General features: G+C 45.8%; 3 protein-coding genes across 3 annotated transcripts in view; 1 reads left to right on the forward strand and 2 right to left on the reverse strand.

The window, feature by feature from the left end:
* LOC128712512 (dual specificity calcium/calmodulin-dependent 3',5'-cyclic nucleotide phosphodiesterase 1-like) overlaps positions 1-16,872 on the forward strand; it is a 116,803-nt gene that overhangs the window by 55,242 nt on the left and 44,689 nt on the right. The window lies entirely within an intron of this gene.
* On the reverse strand, positions 500-2,393 carry LOC128711315 (maltase 2-like). Its single transcript, XM_053806183.1, has 2 exons — positions 1,881-2,393; positions 500-1,798 (listed from the first exon to the last, which is right to left on the reverse strand). The coding sequence occupies exons 1-2, from the start codon at positions 2,391-2,393 to the stop codon at positions 500-502; spliced, it is 1,812 nt and encodes a 603-aa protein (XP_053662158.1).
* On the reverse strand, positions 6,700-10,860 carry LOC128711313 (maltase 2-like). Its single transcript, XM_053806181.1, has 5 exons — positions 10,324-10,860; positions 9,924-10,211; positions 8,829-9,718; positions 8,643-8,720; positions 6,700-6,871 (listed from the first exon to the last, which is right to left on the reverse strand). The coding sequence occupies exons 1-5, from the start codon at positions 10,858-10,860 to the stop codon at positions 6,700-6,702; spliced, it is 1,965 nt and encodes a 654-aa protein (XP_053662156.1).

Consider the following 16,872-nt stretch of genomic DNA (forward strand, 5'->3'; position numbering starts at 1 on the left):
TCAACCTTTCGGTTCTTCTACCTATTTATGCTGTTCGATCCGTAGCGGAATGGCACACCTAATAGGGCTGTGTGCCATCCTTCATCAAATCCGAATTGCCTACTATCGATTGATGCATTAATCTTATCTCACCGCACCCAATCCGTCATATCGGAACGTCGTTTGCCGATTGATCGGTTGTCAAGCTGTCCAATAAGGGATTGTTGTAAAATATGAGACTGTTTTCGCCCTATGCTGCCGAATCTATTTTCAACCTACTCCAACGTACACCACGGTTTGTTGGCGCGTGACTTTGGGTAGGTTTCGGATGATAACGAATCAAGCGGTAATATCTTCATTAACGCGCTGAAACCTCATCAAAACGCAATCGTACGAAACCAAAAAGGGAACAAAAGCTTATTCATCGACACATCTTGCCCAACACGGAGTGGCCCGGTTGCTTTATCGAATAAATTACAATTACACTACAGATAGGTTGACACAACAGAAGAGACGAGACTTAGAAGAGTGTTCGCAGGATCGATGCGACCAGCAGCATAACCATCGACAGACCGATCGTGCTGGCTGACGATGCAATCTCGAACACAACCGCATCGTACCGGCCGAGAATGATGTGGAACACCTCGGTCACCTCGTCGCCCTCCTTCATGTGGGCATCGAGCGACGTTAGTTTCACCTTGACCGCATCAATATCTTCGTGCAACTCCTGCAGATTCACGTTCACATCGTTATCATTTAAGTTGACCACCACGGCGTACGATTGCTCGCCGTCGAGCGTGCGCGTGTACCCAAACACATTGTTCAGCAGCACCTTCGACTCGAACTTGCCGTGCATGAACGCGTGCTCCTTGCGCAGCTTGATCAATTTCTGGTACAGCTTAAACATACTCTCGGTGGCCATCTTCTGTGCCGCGAGATTAACTTCCCTAAAATTTGGATGCACCGGTAGCCAAGTTTTTTGAGTCGTTGCGGCCGTAAATCCGGCATACGGTGTAGCATCCCACTGGAACGGTGTGCGGACAGGATCGCGTGTGAACTGTTGGTACACCTCCGGGTTCGTGTTGGCGGCTTGCGGATCTTGCGTTTCCTCGAACGTAATGTCACGGTTGTCCTCCATACCGATCTCCTCGCCGTAGTATACGACGGCAATACCGGGCAGTGTCATTTCCAACACCGCCAAGCTAGATGCACGGTCACGTCCAAAGCGCGATGCAATGCGAGGGCGATCATGATTACCCAGCACCCAGTTCGCTTGAGCGCCGGCCGGCATAGCATTAAGCCACTCATCGATAACCTCCTTAAAGTCGCGTGCTCGCGAGTCTGACGACAAGCGGTTAATCATGGCGAAGTTAAACGGAATATGGGAACCCTTACGATTTCCATTCCCATACCACAGCATGGTCTGTTCCATGTCGGCATACGCCTCCGTCATCATGAGACGCGTCACATTGTCGGCAGCCTTATACGTGTCGAAGAGATCGCGCCAGTCGTAGATGAGATCGTAACACTCTGGCAAATTCTGCGTGTACTCGTGATCCAGGTTCTCCCAGATCAACTCTCCTTTCGGGTCGATCAGCCTTTCGTCGCGGAACTGCGGATCCTCGTACGCGTGGTTGATTGCATCGATGCGGAACCCATCAATGCCCTTGTCCAACCAAAAACGCACCATATCAGCCATTTCCTGCTTTACTTTCGGGTTGCGGTAGTTCAGATCCGGTTGCTTCTTGTCAAACTGGTGGAGATAATATTGCGTTTGGCCAGGCAGCAGTGTCCAGGCAGGCGTATGGAAGACGGATTGCTATCGAAACACAGGAGAAAACAAGCGAAATAAGCTTTGGAACATCATAAAAACTTGCACTTGATGTCCGTTTATCACTTACCCAATTGTTGGGAGTGCCTTGGTTCACTGCATTGCGCCAAACATAGTAATCCCGGTAGTCTCCTTCGTTGTTAACCGATTTAACGAACCACTCATGCTCGTCACTCGTATGGTTTGGAACAAAGTCAAGAATCACCTTAATGCCGAGCTGCTTTGCCTTCTGGACCATTCTGTCCAGATCAGCCATACTGCCGAAAATTGGATCGACATCACGGAAGTCGGCAATATCGTAACCAAAGTCTGCCATGGGCGATTTGAACACAGGACTGAGCCACACACCGGTCACACCTAGATCGGCCAGATGTTCAAGCTTTTCCGTTATACCGGCCAGATCACCTACTCCATCACCATCGTTGTCTTTGAATGATCGTGGGTATATTTGGTAAAACACGCCCGATTCCCACCAATCCATCTCGGCACCGTGCTGTTTGCCAGAGATCACCGACGATTTGCCACTGACCGCGGCCAGCAAACCAACGGTCACCAGTAATAGTGCACCCACTGCGATCCGCATCCTGGTTGAAAACTCACTCTGTCAACACTGCTGCGCTGTTCGAAACGCAATCGTGTCAGTCGAGGTGGAAGACACAATTTATAGGCTACTCTGCATTCCATCAAGCAAATGGGACGCTGCGTTATCTTCCACAAGATAGGCTGATAACAAAATGGCCAATAGTGGAATACTCTAGCTTCGGTACGAGATATGATACTGAGTTTGCCAAATGTTTCCCATGACCGTGGATACATCCAGAGAGCAAAGCCAACAACACCATTCCAATATCTCGTAGCTCCCGTAGCACCAATTGATGGACGGCTCAATGTGAAGGTTATCAACATCGACACACTGCTATATTACGAACACGTATGCCCCTAAGGGGTTTGATATAACAAGGCCAGTCCGCTTTATTCCTCGAGCCGGATATCTTGTACAACGAACTTTCCCTTGACTCATGACAATCGACAATCGGACGAATTTCGGAAACGACCTATAAATTCGCGTTATCAAAATCCGGCTTTGCTATCCACCGATCAGAACCGCATACTTATGACTCAAATGCTACATTTAGCCATTGTTTTACGTTTGTGTCTGGTAGAGGGAATACATATTTCTTCGTTAGAGATTGTTTACCAGTATCTAGTGGACCTCAACGGCACACAGCGCTGCTGGCCTATATTCTAAGTAATTACCGCCAAACTACTTAGCGTTACTAGCATTAGGACATTTAAAACTCTTACCCAAGTCGTCCCTGACGAAAGTTCTAAAATAACTGCTTCGTATGCACCGAGTGCAATATTCGTAACATCCTTCATGCATTCATCCACCTCGTAAGTTCCTTCGGGAGACGTAAACGCTACCTTTGCCCGTGTCGCATATCGATGCACAAGACTTAGATTGAATGTTACCGCGTGTGAATTACCGTTCAGTACCGTGGCATATTCATTCTCGCCCAGCAGCGAACGCAACACCGCAAACACATTGTTCGGCAGTACGAACGATTGGTAGGATCCGTAGCGCAGTGTGACAGATTGTTGGTGCCATCTTATCAGCCCACGGTACAGATGATACATAGACCGGTTGGACGATTTTGCCTGTGCCAAATTGAGCAAAGCATAGTTGCCGTTCACCGGGAGCCATGGTTCGGTTTTCACCTCCGCGGATGCAGACGAAAATCCTGCCCATTTGTTGCTGTCATCCCACTGGAACGGTGTCCGGGCGGGATCACGCGAATAGCGCTGAAATACCGTTCCGTTCGTACTGCAACCGAGCGGATCTTGCGTTTGATTCCACGAAATCTCTTCGTTATCTTCCATACCGATTTCATCGCCCTGAAATTAGTAAAAGTAGTCTTTAATTTGGATCATATTCGTTGTGGCTTCCTGGAAAAGACTTACATAGTACACGAATACCATCCCGGGGAGGGTGAAGCATAGCATTGCCAATCCAGCGGCACGTTCCCGCCCAAAACGGGACGCCACGCGTCGAAAGTCAGGATTACTCAGCACCCAATTTGCCACACCAGTTGGTGGTAGCGCATTTAGCCATCCATCGATTATAAGTTTGAAGTCTTCCGCCCGGGATTCGTTGGAGATTTCCCGCAATAGGCCAAAGTTCTGCGCGATATGGGCACCGACCTGGTTCGCTGTACCGAACCATTTCATTGTGCTTTCAAGGGTACCGGTGTAGGCAGACGTTATCATGAGCTTTCTGTCAGTAGCACCGTCTGCCGTGTTGTACTCCTCGAACAGTGCGCGCCAATCGAAGGCAAGGGCGTAGTTGTCGGACTGAAACGAAACGAAGGTAGTTACAGTACGAACACAAACAAGCGCGGAAAGTGTTATCCCATTGCTTACCAAGTCACGTGTGTGAATGTGATTCAAGTTTTCGTAGCTAATGGTACCGGCCGGATCGATCAGAGGCTCGTCCCGAAATTGTGAATCCTCGTACAGATGATTGACCTGCATAAGCCTCAACCCATCGATATTCCGATCCAGCCAAAACCGCATCGCGTCTTTCATCTCCTGTCTCACCTGCACGTTCCGGTAGTTTAGATCCGGTTCGGTCTCGCCGAACTGATGCAGATAGTGCTCGGTACCACGTACGTTCTTACTCCAGGCCGACCCACGGTACAGTGATTGCTGTCACATAAAGAAAACCCATAACGGATGAATACAATCAAGCGTGTACGAACAAATCAGCTGCTACGCACCCAGTTGTTTGGTGGGGTGCTTTCTTTGTCCTCTCCCAATTCTGCTTCTTCTCGCAGGATGTAATAGTCACGGTATGTTTCATCCTTTCGTACACTCTTCTGGAACCATTCGTGCTGCTCGCTGGTATGGTTGGGCACAAAATCCAAATCCAAAATCCCGTTGCACTACCTGTACGAAATCGGCCATCGATCCGTACATCGGATCAATGTCACGAAAGTCTGCAATGTCGTACCCAGCGTCACGCATCGGTGAACGAAACACCGGACCCAAACAAATGCCCGTTACACCCAGTTCGATCAAGTGATCGAACCGGTCGAGCAAACCGCGCAGATCACCATTGCCGTCACCGTTACTGTCACGAAAGGAGCGTGGCAACAATTGGTACAGGACGGCCGATTCCCACCAGTTCCCGGTGCCCGGTGGATCCTGCCGAGGAGCATACTGGACGGTGGAATCCACCTGACAGACTATCTGTAGCACGAAACCAATCACAACTGGTCGGAACAGTCCCATCACGGGACAGTGAAATTTTACTTCTGTTAGTGAAATTTCATCGACGCTAGATGACACGCTATTTATACCACGATCCAAAACGGCCCGTGGGATGAGTTAACAAGCGAATGGCAAATGTTACACGTGCCAAAAGCTTATCGCCAAATTGGAAGTTTCTCTGACAGGTACACGTCCAATAATGTTTCGGTTTTCCGATGTCTTGGCGTTGAAATGGTGCGTTTTTGTGATGCTTGATTAGTATTACACGTCGGATTAGATTATCAAACTAATTACGCGTTCTTTTCGGCTTGTTTCCAGTAATGTGAGATAAACGCATTCATGACAGCTTCACAGTATAATTAAGTATCATTTCAAACGAATTATTATTCTCAAGCAAATGTGATCGTAATTCAATCTACATCTCCTCCCTAAGTACAATGCTTGATGAGGAGCACAATGCGATATCGATGTGAAAACATATTTTTTGTTTTTGTTTTCTACAAACTCTTTGATAGTAAATTAAGCTGATTTGCTATCTTATCAAAAACCTCTATTGAATCACGTTCTCGGTGCCTGATTGCTTCCTGTCACGTTCCTCGATCCGATTGCTGTGAACGGAACAGCCATAACATATCCGACACCGTATCCGATCGAATGCCGGTTGTTTGTATACAAGTGATTTTACAATTTAATGGTCGATTATTTCGCACTTTTCATTGATCACAACCTCCACGAGGACCCCAAGCGGGGGTCCTACAATCAATCAAAACGATAGCAATATTACATGATCTCTTATCTTGCAATTATTATAGTCTCAGTGTCGGCGACCCACTGGGAGTAATGAATTTCGCAACAGCTAAAACAATCACATGCCTTAACCAGATCGAATCTTCCCGAAGTGGCAGTAATCATTTGCTTATCGAAGTATCTCGTGACATAAATTATCTGTACCTTGTTTTAGAACCATTTGCGAACAATCTGGAGAGTGTGACATTGCCTTGATTAATTTGATTCCGTGTACTGGTTTTGTGCTCAACCCAATTTACATCACTCGGACAACTTCCATTTCAAACACAGGACGAGATACTAACCGAGATTAACTGCAAACTAAACAATTGATGTTGACAGATACATTCATTTGATTACCAAAAAACACGCCATCATTCGTGGCAACTCAAACTGTACGTGCTGTAAACCGGCGTTCTATTCACGTCCGAAAGCTCTTTTTAACAAATTTACCCTGCCACGAATTATTCATTCACAAACTAACCACAGTGCGGTGCAATAAAATTAGAATAAATAATGATTAAATTAACCAAAAGCACTCACTGCACAACAACACGCTAACAAACATGCAAACAGCGACACATTTCCTACGCCAATTGAGGAAAGAAATGAACAATAATGATTATTTGAAATGCCAGGCCCGTGTGTTGGTATTCATTTATGTGTGAGTGTGTGTGTGTTTTTTTTCTTATTAGCTTTCCATCCATCCGTTTCCAGTCGACAGCACTTGCTTTGCTTCGCCACTGTGTACTGTGCCAGTTGCAAAGAGCGAAAGAAGCACCCGTGTCCTTAATGTCCTCCGTGTAGACCCGGGTCCTGGCTTATGGTTGTCATTATTTTTTTAAACTACCCCGGGCAGTCCACTTGCCGATGGTTTGCCATGGCGGAAGCCCGTAGTAGCTGGAACCGAGCGCAATTATGATAGACGCAATTACTGCTGCGTCCTTCACCGTGCGCCAAAGGACAGCTAAATTTGTACTCGGCATCGCATCGCGGTCCCGCGGTCTGTGATAAGACATGAAAAGATGAGAAAGAAAGAGAGAGAGAGGACGAAAGTTGAAAGAAAAATTAAAACGTATACACACACACACACACACGCCCAACGTGGAAATGTAAAACAAATTGTTTAGTGTGCGCAGTGTCGTACGGAGAGGTCAGGAACTGTGGGAACAACGTCACAGCAACAGTAAAACGAGGAAAGGATAGAAGTTTTCTTTTCCACCATAGAAACGCCATGAAATGGCCATTCGGTAGAAGTGTAAAGAATGCCGCTGATGAAATGATAGATGATGAGGGCACCACGTTGGGGTGGTGTGGTGAGCAGAGCTCTTTATCCCGCACTCTTTAGGTATCGTCCACGAGTCTCCAGTTGCGCAAAGAAAACTGAGCTTCATTTTTTAATTAAAGCACACCCTTTGCTAACCTATCGTGCGCTCCAATTTCTGCCCTATCTCCCCTATCCCTTAAACCATCCTTAAAGTGACATCTCAGGTGGATGACCCAGCAAATGAACCCGTGACATCGTCGGTGTCTTCTTGCGCGTCCGCCCAGAGAAGATGCTCCGCTAGCTACCGGTAGGCAAATTGGAAATGGTACCAGCTAGAACAAACAGCCGCAGCATGTTCATTTTATACTCGACAATGGCGAAAAGAACAACGGAGGCAAATCTTTTCCGGCAGACCGAGGCCTCGAAAAAACACAACACGCCCTAAGTGGAGGAGGACGCACGTGCCAGTAAGAAGATCGCGGCATATCAAGTGGAAAGTGGGTAATGGAAATGTCAAGCTTCATATTTTTCCTACCACCAACAAAAAAGGGACTGGGATGGCCTTGCCTTATGACTTAGCTCTCCAAGTTTGAGGGAGCACCAGCAGCAGCAGCAGCAGCAAAAAAAGAAGGTTGCTCCAGCAGAATGTGTCTTGTAGCAACAGCTGCAGAATGGAGCGGTTCAATTAATTTCATCATTAATTTTCTTGAGTGAGATCAATGAAGCACGATATTCGATTAGTGAAACGAGCGTCATGAATGCATTATTCACGGTGGATTGATTTGCTAGCAATGTCTACCGTATGTGGACCAGCTGAGAGTGTTGTACTACGAATGCAACACTATTTACACCTAAAAGTGTTTAAAGAGAATTAATAGAAGTGCTGTACATCATTGTGTGATTTTATACAACAATTTTCACGACACGCAACTCGCAACAATGCAATAAGCTTTTTATTTTGCTAATGAAACACGCTACATGTTTGCTTCAATGAAAGTCCTCCACTCCTAACCCGTCCGTCCCCGTCCGTCCCGAACGTCGACATTACAGTGGTTTACAATTATAAATTCAATGTTTTCGCTACATATTCCCTTGCCAATCTGTTATACACTTGAGAAAAGCATCAAACGAAAACAAAAGCATGCATGAGAAACTTTTCTAATTCGATGGTGCTGTTGCTTTGTTTAGCGAAATGTTTCACCGCACTGCAGCTAAAACTGCCCCAGGCGTGTGTGTGTTTTATGTTTCGGAAAACAATTTCGATACAACTTTGCTACCCTGCAATGCAACACTGCGTCGAACAGGTCCTGGGTTGGAGGGGAAATTTAATTAGGATGTGATTTTTTAATCTAATCACTAAACTTCATTACCAAACACAAACCCGTTTAATGTGTTGTATGTTCTCGCACGTTAACGCAATGTTCAGAAATAGCATGGAAATGTTTTACTTGGATGATTGTGCCTTCATTTTGCCTTCCCGTTTCTCCTAATGCTAGTTGTATAATTTACCTCGACGCCAACGGCGTACTTTGTAACACTAGCCCTTCGTATCCGCCTACGACCAGTTTGTCCGACTGCACGATATCTCTGGAGGCAATGTGATGTGAAGGAAGAAATCGAAAGAAAGTTACAAATTTATAATGTTGAAATATTAAATTTTCCATCTTCATGCAAACTTCAATCAAGTACACTTACCCCGTACGATAGTTAGACTCGGAACCACTGGAAGCGACCGTTAGCTCGGGCGAAAGTCTTGGAAATACTGATGCCAAATCGACCGATCGATCGGTACCACACGACAGGTTGATCACCACCACAAACGTGTCCGTGTCCTGGAGCTCGCGCACGTACACGACAATACTGTCCGAGTATGGGACGAGTTGGATCGAACCCTTCCGGAACGTTTCGTGAGCTCGCAAGCGTACCAACGCTTGGTAGGTTTTGTAATGGCTACGGTCGGAACGTTTCTCCGCAGCCAGATTTAGCCGGCGATAGTTTGGGTGTACCGGTAGCCAGGTCGATGGACCAGTGGAGAAGCCCGCATTGGCGGTGTCGTCCCACTGGAATGGGGTTCTTTCGGGATCGCGTGAAAACACAATAAATGCATCACCGCCACCGGTGACAGAGTCACCCTCGCCGTTACTACTGATCGCATCCGGATTGTCTAACATTCCTATTTCTTCTCCATAGTACGTGACTGCAATACCCGGAAGGGTTAGCAGTAGTGTGTGGATCGCATCTATACGTTCGGGCCCGTACCTAGTGCCCACCCTCGGTTGATCGTGATTCCCGAGCACCCAGTTAGCAGTGGCACCGTTGCGCGGCATATACGTGAGCCATTTATTGATCGTGAAGACAAAATCTTGAGCGGTCGAGTCTCGGTTAAGGTCAGTGATGAGCAGAAAGTTAAAGGGCATGTGTGATCCCTGCCGAGGTTGGAGTTCTTCACCCGAACGATAGTACTTCATCGTGAAGGTAATGTTGGCGTACGCTTCCGTCATTATGATACGACTGTCTCCTCCGTGTTCTTGGGTCCAATCGTCCAACAGCTTTCTCCACTGGTACACCATATCATAGCCTTCAAGCTAAAATGAAAAACATATTACTAAAGTGAATCCTATTAGGATTGTGTAATTGGCCACTAATTTAACACCAAATTTATGGCAGGGTTACCCAAGGACACGGTATATTAAGTCCCCCCAAAAATCGTGACTAGAAACGTTAAGTTGTTTCCTTATCTAGCTTTGCCTCATGCTTTTCCCAACCTCGCGTTGTTGCCACCCTCCTTACCAAATCCTTCGTGTAGATGTGGTGCGTAAAGCCGTACGATAGTGGATCCCGGTCGGTGCCCGTTTCCGGCTCGTCCGGAAAACCCTCCACCTCGAACAGATGATTTACCGCATCGATGCGAAAGCCTGCCACTCCTTTGCGCAACCAGAACCGCAACACCTCGCGCATCTCTTCCGCCACGGCCGGGTTGCGAAAGTTCAGATCCGGTTGCTGGGCGGTAAACTGATGCAAATAGTACTGACCACGCACCGGATGAAGCGTCCAGGCGGAACCGTAGAAAACCGATTGCTGGGTGGGTTTTGAAAGGGATGCACGAACATAAAAACACCGTACAATGTTGTACAGTTTCACTTTTTTCGCAGCTTCATTTACGACCATCTGGTACGCGTGGCAAACTTACCCAGTTATTTGGTGGCAGCCGGGTTCCATTGCCGGTGGACGGATCCACGCGACCATCGTGCCACACATAGTAGTCGGTGTACGGTTCTTCGCGCGCCACCGAACGTTGGAACCATTCGCACTGGTCGCTCGTGTGGTTGGGCACAAAATCAAGGATGATCTTGATACCGAACCGTTCCGCTTCTGCCAGTAACGCCTCGAAATCTTCCATCGTTCCATACTCCGGCTGGATTGCGGTGTAGTCCGCGATGTCGTACCCGAAATCTACCATTGGCGATAGGAAGATGGGCGATAGCCAGGTCGCGCCGATACCAGCATCCTTGAGATGTGCCAGCCGACTAGTAATACCGCGCAAATCTCCCACCCCATCACCGTCCGAGTCCATAAACGAGCGTGGATAAATTTGATAGAATACCGTCCTTTGCCACCATTCATCGTCCGATGCTTCCGTACGGCTCGTATGACTTATTGCAACCAGCAGAACAAAGTAAAGCCACCGCCATCCGGCACCACAGTTTGGCCGATGTTGGTTCACCATCATCACCAGACCACGCACGATTTGGTCGTGTACGAAATGTCACGTCGCTTGCGGATGATTTATGCAAATCGAGAATCAACTATCACCCTGCAATGCAACACACAGAGGGCGACCCTTTTTTTCTATCCGCGTTTTTTATTTTATTGCACTCACAAATGCAGAATGCCAACGATCGATGATACCGAAACGGCACGGTCGAGGTTTTGAATAAATTTAATCACACGTTCTGTGTGATTGCCACCCATATGCACCCGCTCGTGATGCACTCGCTCGGGTTACTGCAATGTGTTCGTTCACCTAGAAAGGAAGACAATAAAAGAGAAATAAGATAGTGTAAAACGCTTGAACCGTTCGCTTCGCTTGTGTTTGGGTTTTGACTGAGAAAACGATCAACGATCGAATGTTGATGCTTCACGCTTCGGGTTGAGTTCACAATTACGACGAGACGCGATGAAATGCAACACCAACACTGTAAAGCATGAATCAAAACAAACACAGAATGCTATCAATAGTGCGCTATTTTTTGTCTTGTTGCAATCGAGCAGTGAAACGCAGCACTGACATTGGATTGCTTTTCTTCACCGATCGGGATCGGTGGTGCATTGAAAATGCAATGATGGGAACGGTGTACAATTGGATATTTTAAATGCAATATTGCACTGTTTTATCGTTTTAAACATGATAGTACAAAGCTTAAATAACGAAATAACAGAAACAGTATACAGTGCAAAATCGCACGAAATACTTCAAATTTCGTCCTTTATTCACGCTCATGAGAGGTCAAGCGACCAATGTCGATAACTACAATTCGGTGATTTATGGTTAAGAATAATGTATGATACCATGGACACTACAAACGACATGTGTTCGGCATCTCAGACACGTGCCTCCATAAAGACGTACGAAACGCAAACAAAAAAACACACTTCAACTCCCAATCCGAAACGATTCGTTTCCCGCTGACATTAGCCAGTAGTTCACTTCCGTCACGCATCCGTTGCTTTTGCACAAGTGAAGTGACTGGAAGCAACTGACCAACCATGACGGGACCCGTTGCTGGGGTTGGTCCGTATCTAAAGGAATGTCCACTCACATTCCCCACCAAAATGGTGGTCACCAATGGAAGGTGGCTATGAACTTTTGGTCACCCATTTTCTGCCGGAACTCTTCTCCGCACCAATATCTACTTCTGCTGCAGAACTAGATTCATAAGTGCTTTAACATACTTCCAAAGTATTCCAAATAGCGAAACTTTCTAATATATCCGGCTCTCAACCAAGTCAACGATTATTGCTTCAAGTTCGGCATAAAATCGCCTTCGACTATAGCAACCGCGTCACACCTACACCGATCATACGCATAATCTGACTGGTTGTTATTTTAGAAACTCATCAATCCAAGATCTTTGCGTCGCACAAACATACCAAACCAGACCCAACCGTTGCCAAAGACCAACTTTGCCCCGCTGAGGCTTTTCTGCCGAAGATTCCAAACTTTACACCCGTCACACCGTTCAACCGTTCCCACGAGGGTGCTTCTTAGTTCTCGGAAAATGCTCCAAAAACCAACTTTTACGCTTCAGTGGTCGACAGGTAGCGGTGTCTGCCGGAAGCGTATTCATGTGTTCGTGCGTCAAACGAACAACCGCTTGATGTTCTTTCTGCTCTTCGCTGGCCGTATCGCACCGAAACCTCATCGAATATAATGCAAATTTATGGAATATTTTACCGAAGAAATTATTGTCCGCTTCCCTGGCTAAAACTCACGGCCCGCGGTGGCCACAACGTACGTACGCCCGCGTCCTACCACCGAAAGCACAACCTTTACACGCATGACAAAGAAGACACAGCCCGGTTCCAAGCGTTCCGAGACAGGTAGTGTGTAATTGAAGTTTGATTCCGTTGCGGTAGCGCTGGGACGACTTATTTAGGATTTTTACTCCCGAGGTTAAACACGCTGAACAGAGCTCGATAATGCGGTGGCCATCAGAACAAAGACCAAAAAAGCTTTCCTACGGACGTGGTTTTGCTGCGTGAAATCGTTTTATGGACGACCGTGATGTGGGGAACGACCGTTCCGTTTATCTTCTGGATTTGGCAAGAGGGAATTAAAAAACTTTTACGTTGCAGCTTTTTGTCTGCGCCGTTGTCCGCAACGGCAACATGGATTTAAATGGGTCGTTTATTTATATTCTTTTTTAGCGCACTGCTTTGAATTGCAACACTTTGCAGACAGTCATAAAGTTACGGAGGCAGCATAAACGAGATTATTATATTTATCGTTATACCCAAGGTGGTGCCGGTTTTATACTGTGCTTATAGCAATTAAAAGCCTGCCTCACTCTCTGAACTTTGATATGAAAAAAGCTCTATTTAAGTGATTATGTTGAACCTGGCATGCGACTTTTTGATGAAGAAATAAATGTCAAACTAAACTTCGTCCATCTTGTACTAGTAGAATAAGCGATCTGATCTGTTCGCATAATAATCGAAACATTACTGCATGCACAAAAAGCGTACAATTTACAAGCAATCAAAACAAACATTTAACTATCTTATCAGCCCATTCTAGGCTGAGCATAACGTTCCCATTGTATCCAGCAAAACTTTCCCAACCAATCTTCCACACGACCGCTGTGCAGATACTCTCAGCGCTACTTCAACCTGTCCACTGCAGAGAACTTGCACCTACTTCAGACGCTGGCAGTGCCCAATCAAAAGCACTGCCTCAGGAGAAGACCGCTCGTTATTAGTATCATATCGTAAACGAATTTATTAGTATATTTTACGACTAGGCGAACTGACCGTGCTGACGCGGTGCTGACGGTGGCGAGAAGTAGAAGTTGTTAGCGAACTTGTGCTGGCTTTTTTTCTTTCTGTTTCCTTCGCTTGTCTGCTTGCCTTGCCTGCGTGAAAAACGATCGGTGCAAAATGTTCCATGATGCTTCGCCTCTATAGTATCCAGTCATCGTATTACCCAATGTTTGACCATTATCATCAAGATCTGATACTCTGTCATCGTGATACACTGTATCGGTATCGCCTTTTTTCAGCATTTTTGCCACAGTACATCCTTCACAATGTGGCCAAAAATTGCCTAAAACCAGGCGGAAAAGTGTCCGCACGAACCAATTTCATCACCATCGCGATGCGATTGCTAAATGGGCGCAATAATGAAGAAACGCACCGCCATCAGTTTTCGGTTTGATGAGTAATATGAGCACCAACGTAGTTTGAAGCGAACCGGTGGCGAAACTCTAAAACCAAAGCCACAACGGGAGATGGCGCGTTATTGTATCAATTCGCGAACGAACCCAGTTGTCTGTCACCGAACACCAATCATTTATCTGTCTGGCAGGATTTGGTCGCTATGATCGCTCGCTTATCTTGATACTGTTTTTCGATCCAACTCCACATCGGTTGCCCAAAAAGTGCGGACCGATTGTGTGTCAACAAATCTGGCAACGAGTGCATGTTGAAAGGACGTGTGCATTAGCGTCGAGCGTTCGTATGTGTGAGGGTATTTGGAGTGTGAGATTTCTCAAATCTATCCAATCATTCGAGACGGTGTAATCTCCTACTCCGACCGAGACATGAGTGGACAGGCGTACCGAGTGTTCGGCAGCTACGTGATGAGAATTCTGTTCCAATTCTTGCTTGAAGCATTCTACCAGCATCTTCTGGCGGTCTGTTTAGTCTTGTTCTTGGTTGCTAGGTTTGCTACATTCAGCATTGATTGGATTTTGATTATATTACTAGGAAAGGAGACGAATTTTGAGCCGAGCTTGTATATGTATGTCTGTCACGATTGGATTACATTGTGATATTTTCTGTAAAGAGGAACTATTTCCCATACACAGTTTAATTCAACAGTCAACATTAAATTTCTTGGAATTCAAATACTTCACTACGATGAAAATTCCAGGGCTGTTGAAGAAGGTTTCCGATCCATATTAGCGATAATGCTCTGCATTTCCATGAGTCTTTCTGTGATTAAGCTTACCAGTAATGAAAACTGATGATGTTTTGTTAAAGATATAACTCCCATAGTTATATTAAAAAAAAAACCCATAAAAAAATCTTCTAGTGGTAAGAAATTCCCCGAGCAATAGTGTTTCAAAAGCGCTTGAAAAGCTTCGGTTTCTTCTACCAACACTTTGCACCTTCGAACCAATGCATTAAATTACAAGCAAATCATATCGTCTTGGTTCATTGCAGTTCTGTTTTTCTTGATCCAACCACTCTACGTACTTTTCCACCCGCACCAGAAAACGCCAAGGTGGGAAAGTTTGCGGTATGCTCAAAAGAAAGCTAACGACTTTTTCCAACCATCACCGTCAATACGTTGGGACGGAAGAACACGAGCAATAGGGTGCACCATGGATGCACGATGCAATATGCAACCACTTAAGCGTGCTTATAACGCATTTTCCTTCACAGCCATACTCAAGCAACCCAGCAATAGACGGAGTAAGCAGTTTTCTGTCCGCTTGGCACTATGAAGCGTTGGTGCATTCACTTCACAGCTTTCAAAACCCACCGTGCACATTTTCAAAACAAAGCGCGCGATGCACAGGAAAGCTTTTGGTGGACTAGAATCGGGTGCAAGTGGAAAATGACATTCAGTTAATGTAAAAAAGTGGAAGAAAAAGGGAGAGTCTTTTTTCGCCCACGGTCGGATTGAGGCACTGACAGTTGATGGAATTACTAGCGCTCACCAGAGCTAAGTTTATTTTGTTCTCATTTTACCGGGGGCTTGAAAAGTTTGATATAATAGGGTTGGAAATGTAAAAACTTTAATCAGCGTAAAATTAATTTGGTTAAGAATGATGATGCAGGTTGAGACGAAATTGCATTTTATAGAGCAATTTGCTACATATACCCAAACTAATTGTGCGATGTAACAAATCCAATAAACTTAATTCATGACATCAGAATTTTAAATTAGCGGATTTCCGTTAAAATTTATACTTTGTGTTGATATTACAAGAACTTTTTGTTTCACTGAACCAACATAATACAAAAGACCCACGCTACCTTTTTCAGCGACGAAACAAAATCATGTTGACAGATGCTTTGAAGCGTACGCCCGCAGAGCATACTTTCAAACCACAATTACTGACAACAAACCGGCATTATGTTTCTTCGCAACCCATACCTGTTTCGGGCTTTTTCACGCGGTTTTATAATGTGTAACAGCAAGCAATACTTTTCCCAACATTTGCCCACTTCCGATGAACTTTCCCTTTCAATCGAATGGCTGTGTTCTTTTGCGTTCTGCTTTCTTTTCTAACCACCACCAAACCAAGCAAAGGTCTGCCTGCAAATCGAACCAAAACTTCCGAGACCCGGTCGTTTCCGGTTGAATGGAAAAATGCTTCCCAATCATGGAGGGTTTTTCTCTTAGCCTAGGTTGCGGTCCCGCATTGTTTTTTTTTTTTGTATGCTATGCTCGCACAAGTTCAATCTCGCGGGGTCCAATTTTCACAGCAGCAAATATTCGCGACCGTGCATTCCCAGGCACCTCCACAGCACAGTAAACCTCCACAATCCAAATGCAAACAACCGTAACTTCCATTAATGGGTTGCATGCCTCTTTAGCAATGGGACTCCCCAACACGCGCGCCAAATACCACACCCGTTCACTCGCGAGTTTCAGATTCGTGAGCATCAAATATTAATGGTCCCCGTAATAACTTTGCCACACTGAAATCCATCACGTACCAACCGGGGAACACACCACGGATGTATGAGTGAGGTACGACGCGTACGACCTTACGGGTGATGTTGAGCACCAAATTTTACAAACCTTTTTGCACAGATCCTTACACAGGGTGCGATAAATTATAAGCGAAATTTCTTTCTGCCTATGGAACGGTAAAAGAACAAGGTAAAAGTCTTGTGTGCGTGTGCATTGGGCGCTGAATCAGCCGGGGGTTAAGTGGAACAAATTATCAGCACCTTTCTAACAGTAAATCCCTTTGGAGTGATAAGGTGAACTGTTTGTTCGAAG

This window comes from Anopheles marshallii, chromosome 3, assembly GCF_943734725.1.
Source record: "Anopheles marshallii chromosome 3, idAnoMarsDA_429_01, whole genome shotgun sequence".
Classification (NCBI taxonomy): domain Eukaryota; kingdom Metazoa; phylum Arthropoda; class Insecta; order Diptera; family Culicidae; genus Anopheles; species Anopheles marshallii.

Excerpts from the sequence above, each read along its gene's own strand:
- LOC128711315 (XM_053806183.1), bottom strand. The coding sequence starts at position 2,393 with ATGCGGATCGCAGTGGGTGCACTATTACTGGTGACCGTTGGTTTGCTG. Across the intron at positions 1,799-1,880 it reads AAGGCACTCCCAACAATTGG|CAATCCGTCTTCCATACGCC; the intron begins GTAAGTGATAAA and ends GTGTTTCGATAG.
- LOC128711313 (XM_053806181.1), bottom strand. The coding sequence starts at position 10,860 with ATGGTGAACCAACATCGGCCAAACTGTGGTGCCGGATGGCGGTGGCTT. Across the intron at positions 9,719-9,923 it reads ACATCTACACGAAGGATTTG|CTTGAAGGCTATGATATGGT; the intron begins GTAAGGAGGGTG and ends TTTTCATTTTAG. Across the intron at positions 8,721-8,828 it reads GAGTCTAACTATCGTACGGG|AGATATCGTGCAGTCGGACA; the intron begins GTAAGTGTACTT and ends CATTGCCTCCAG.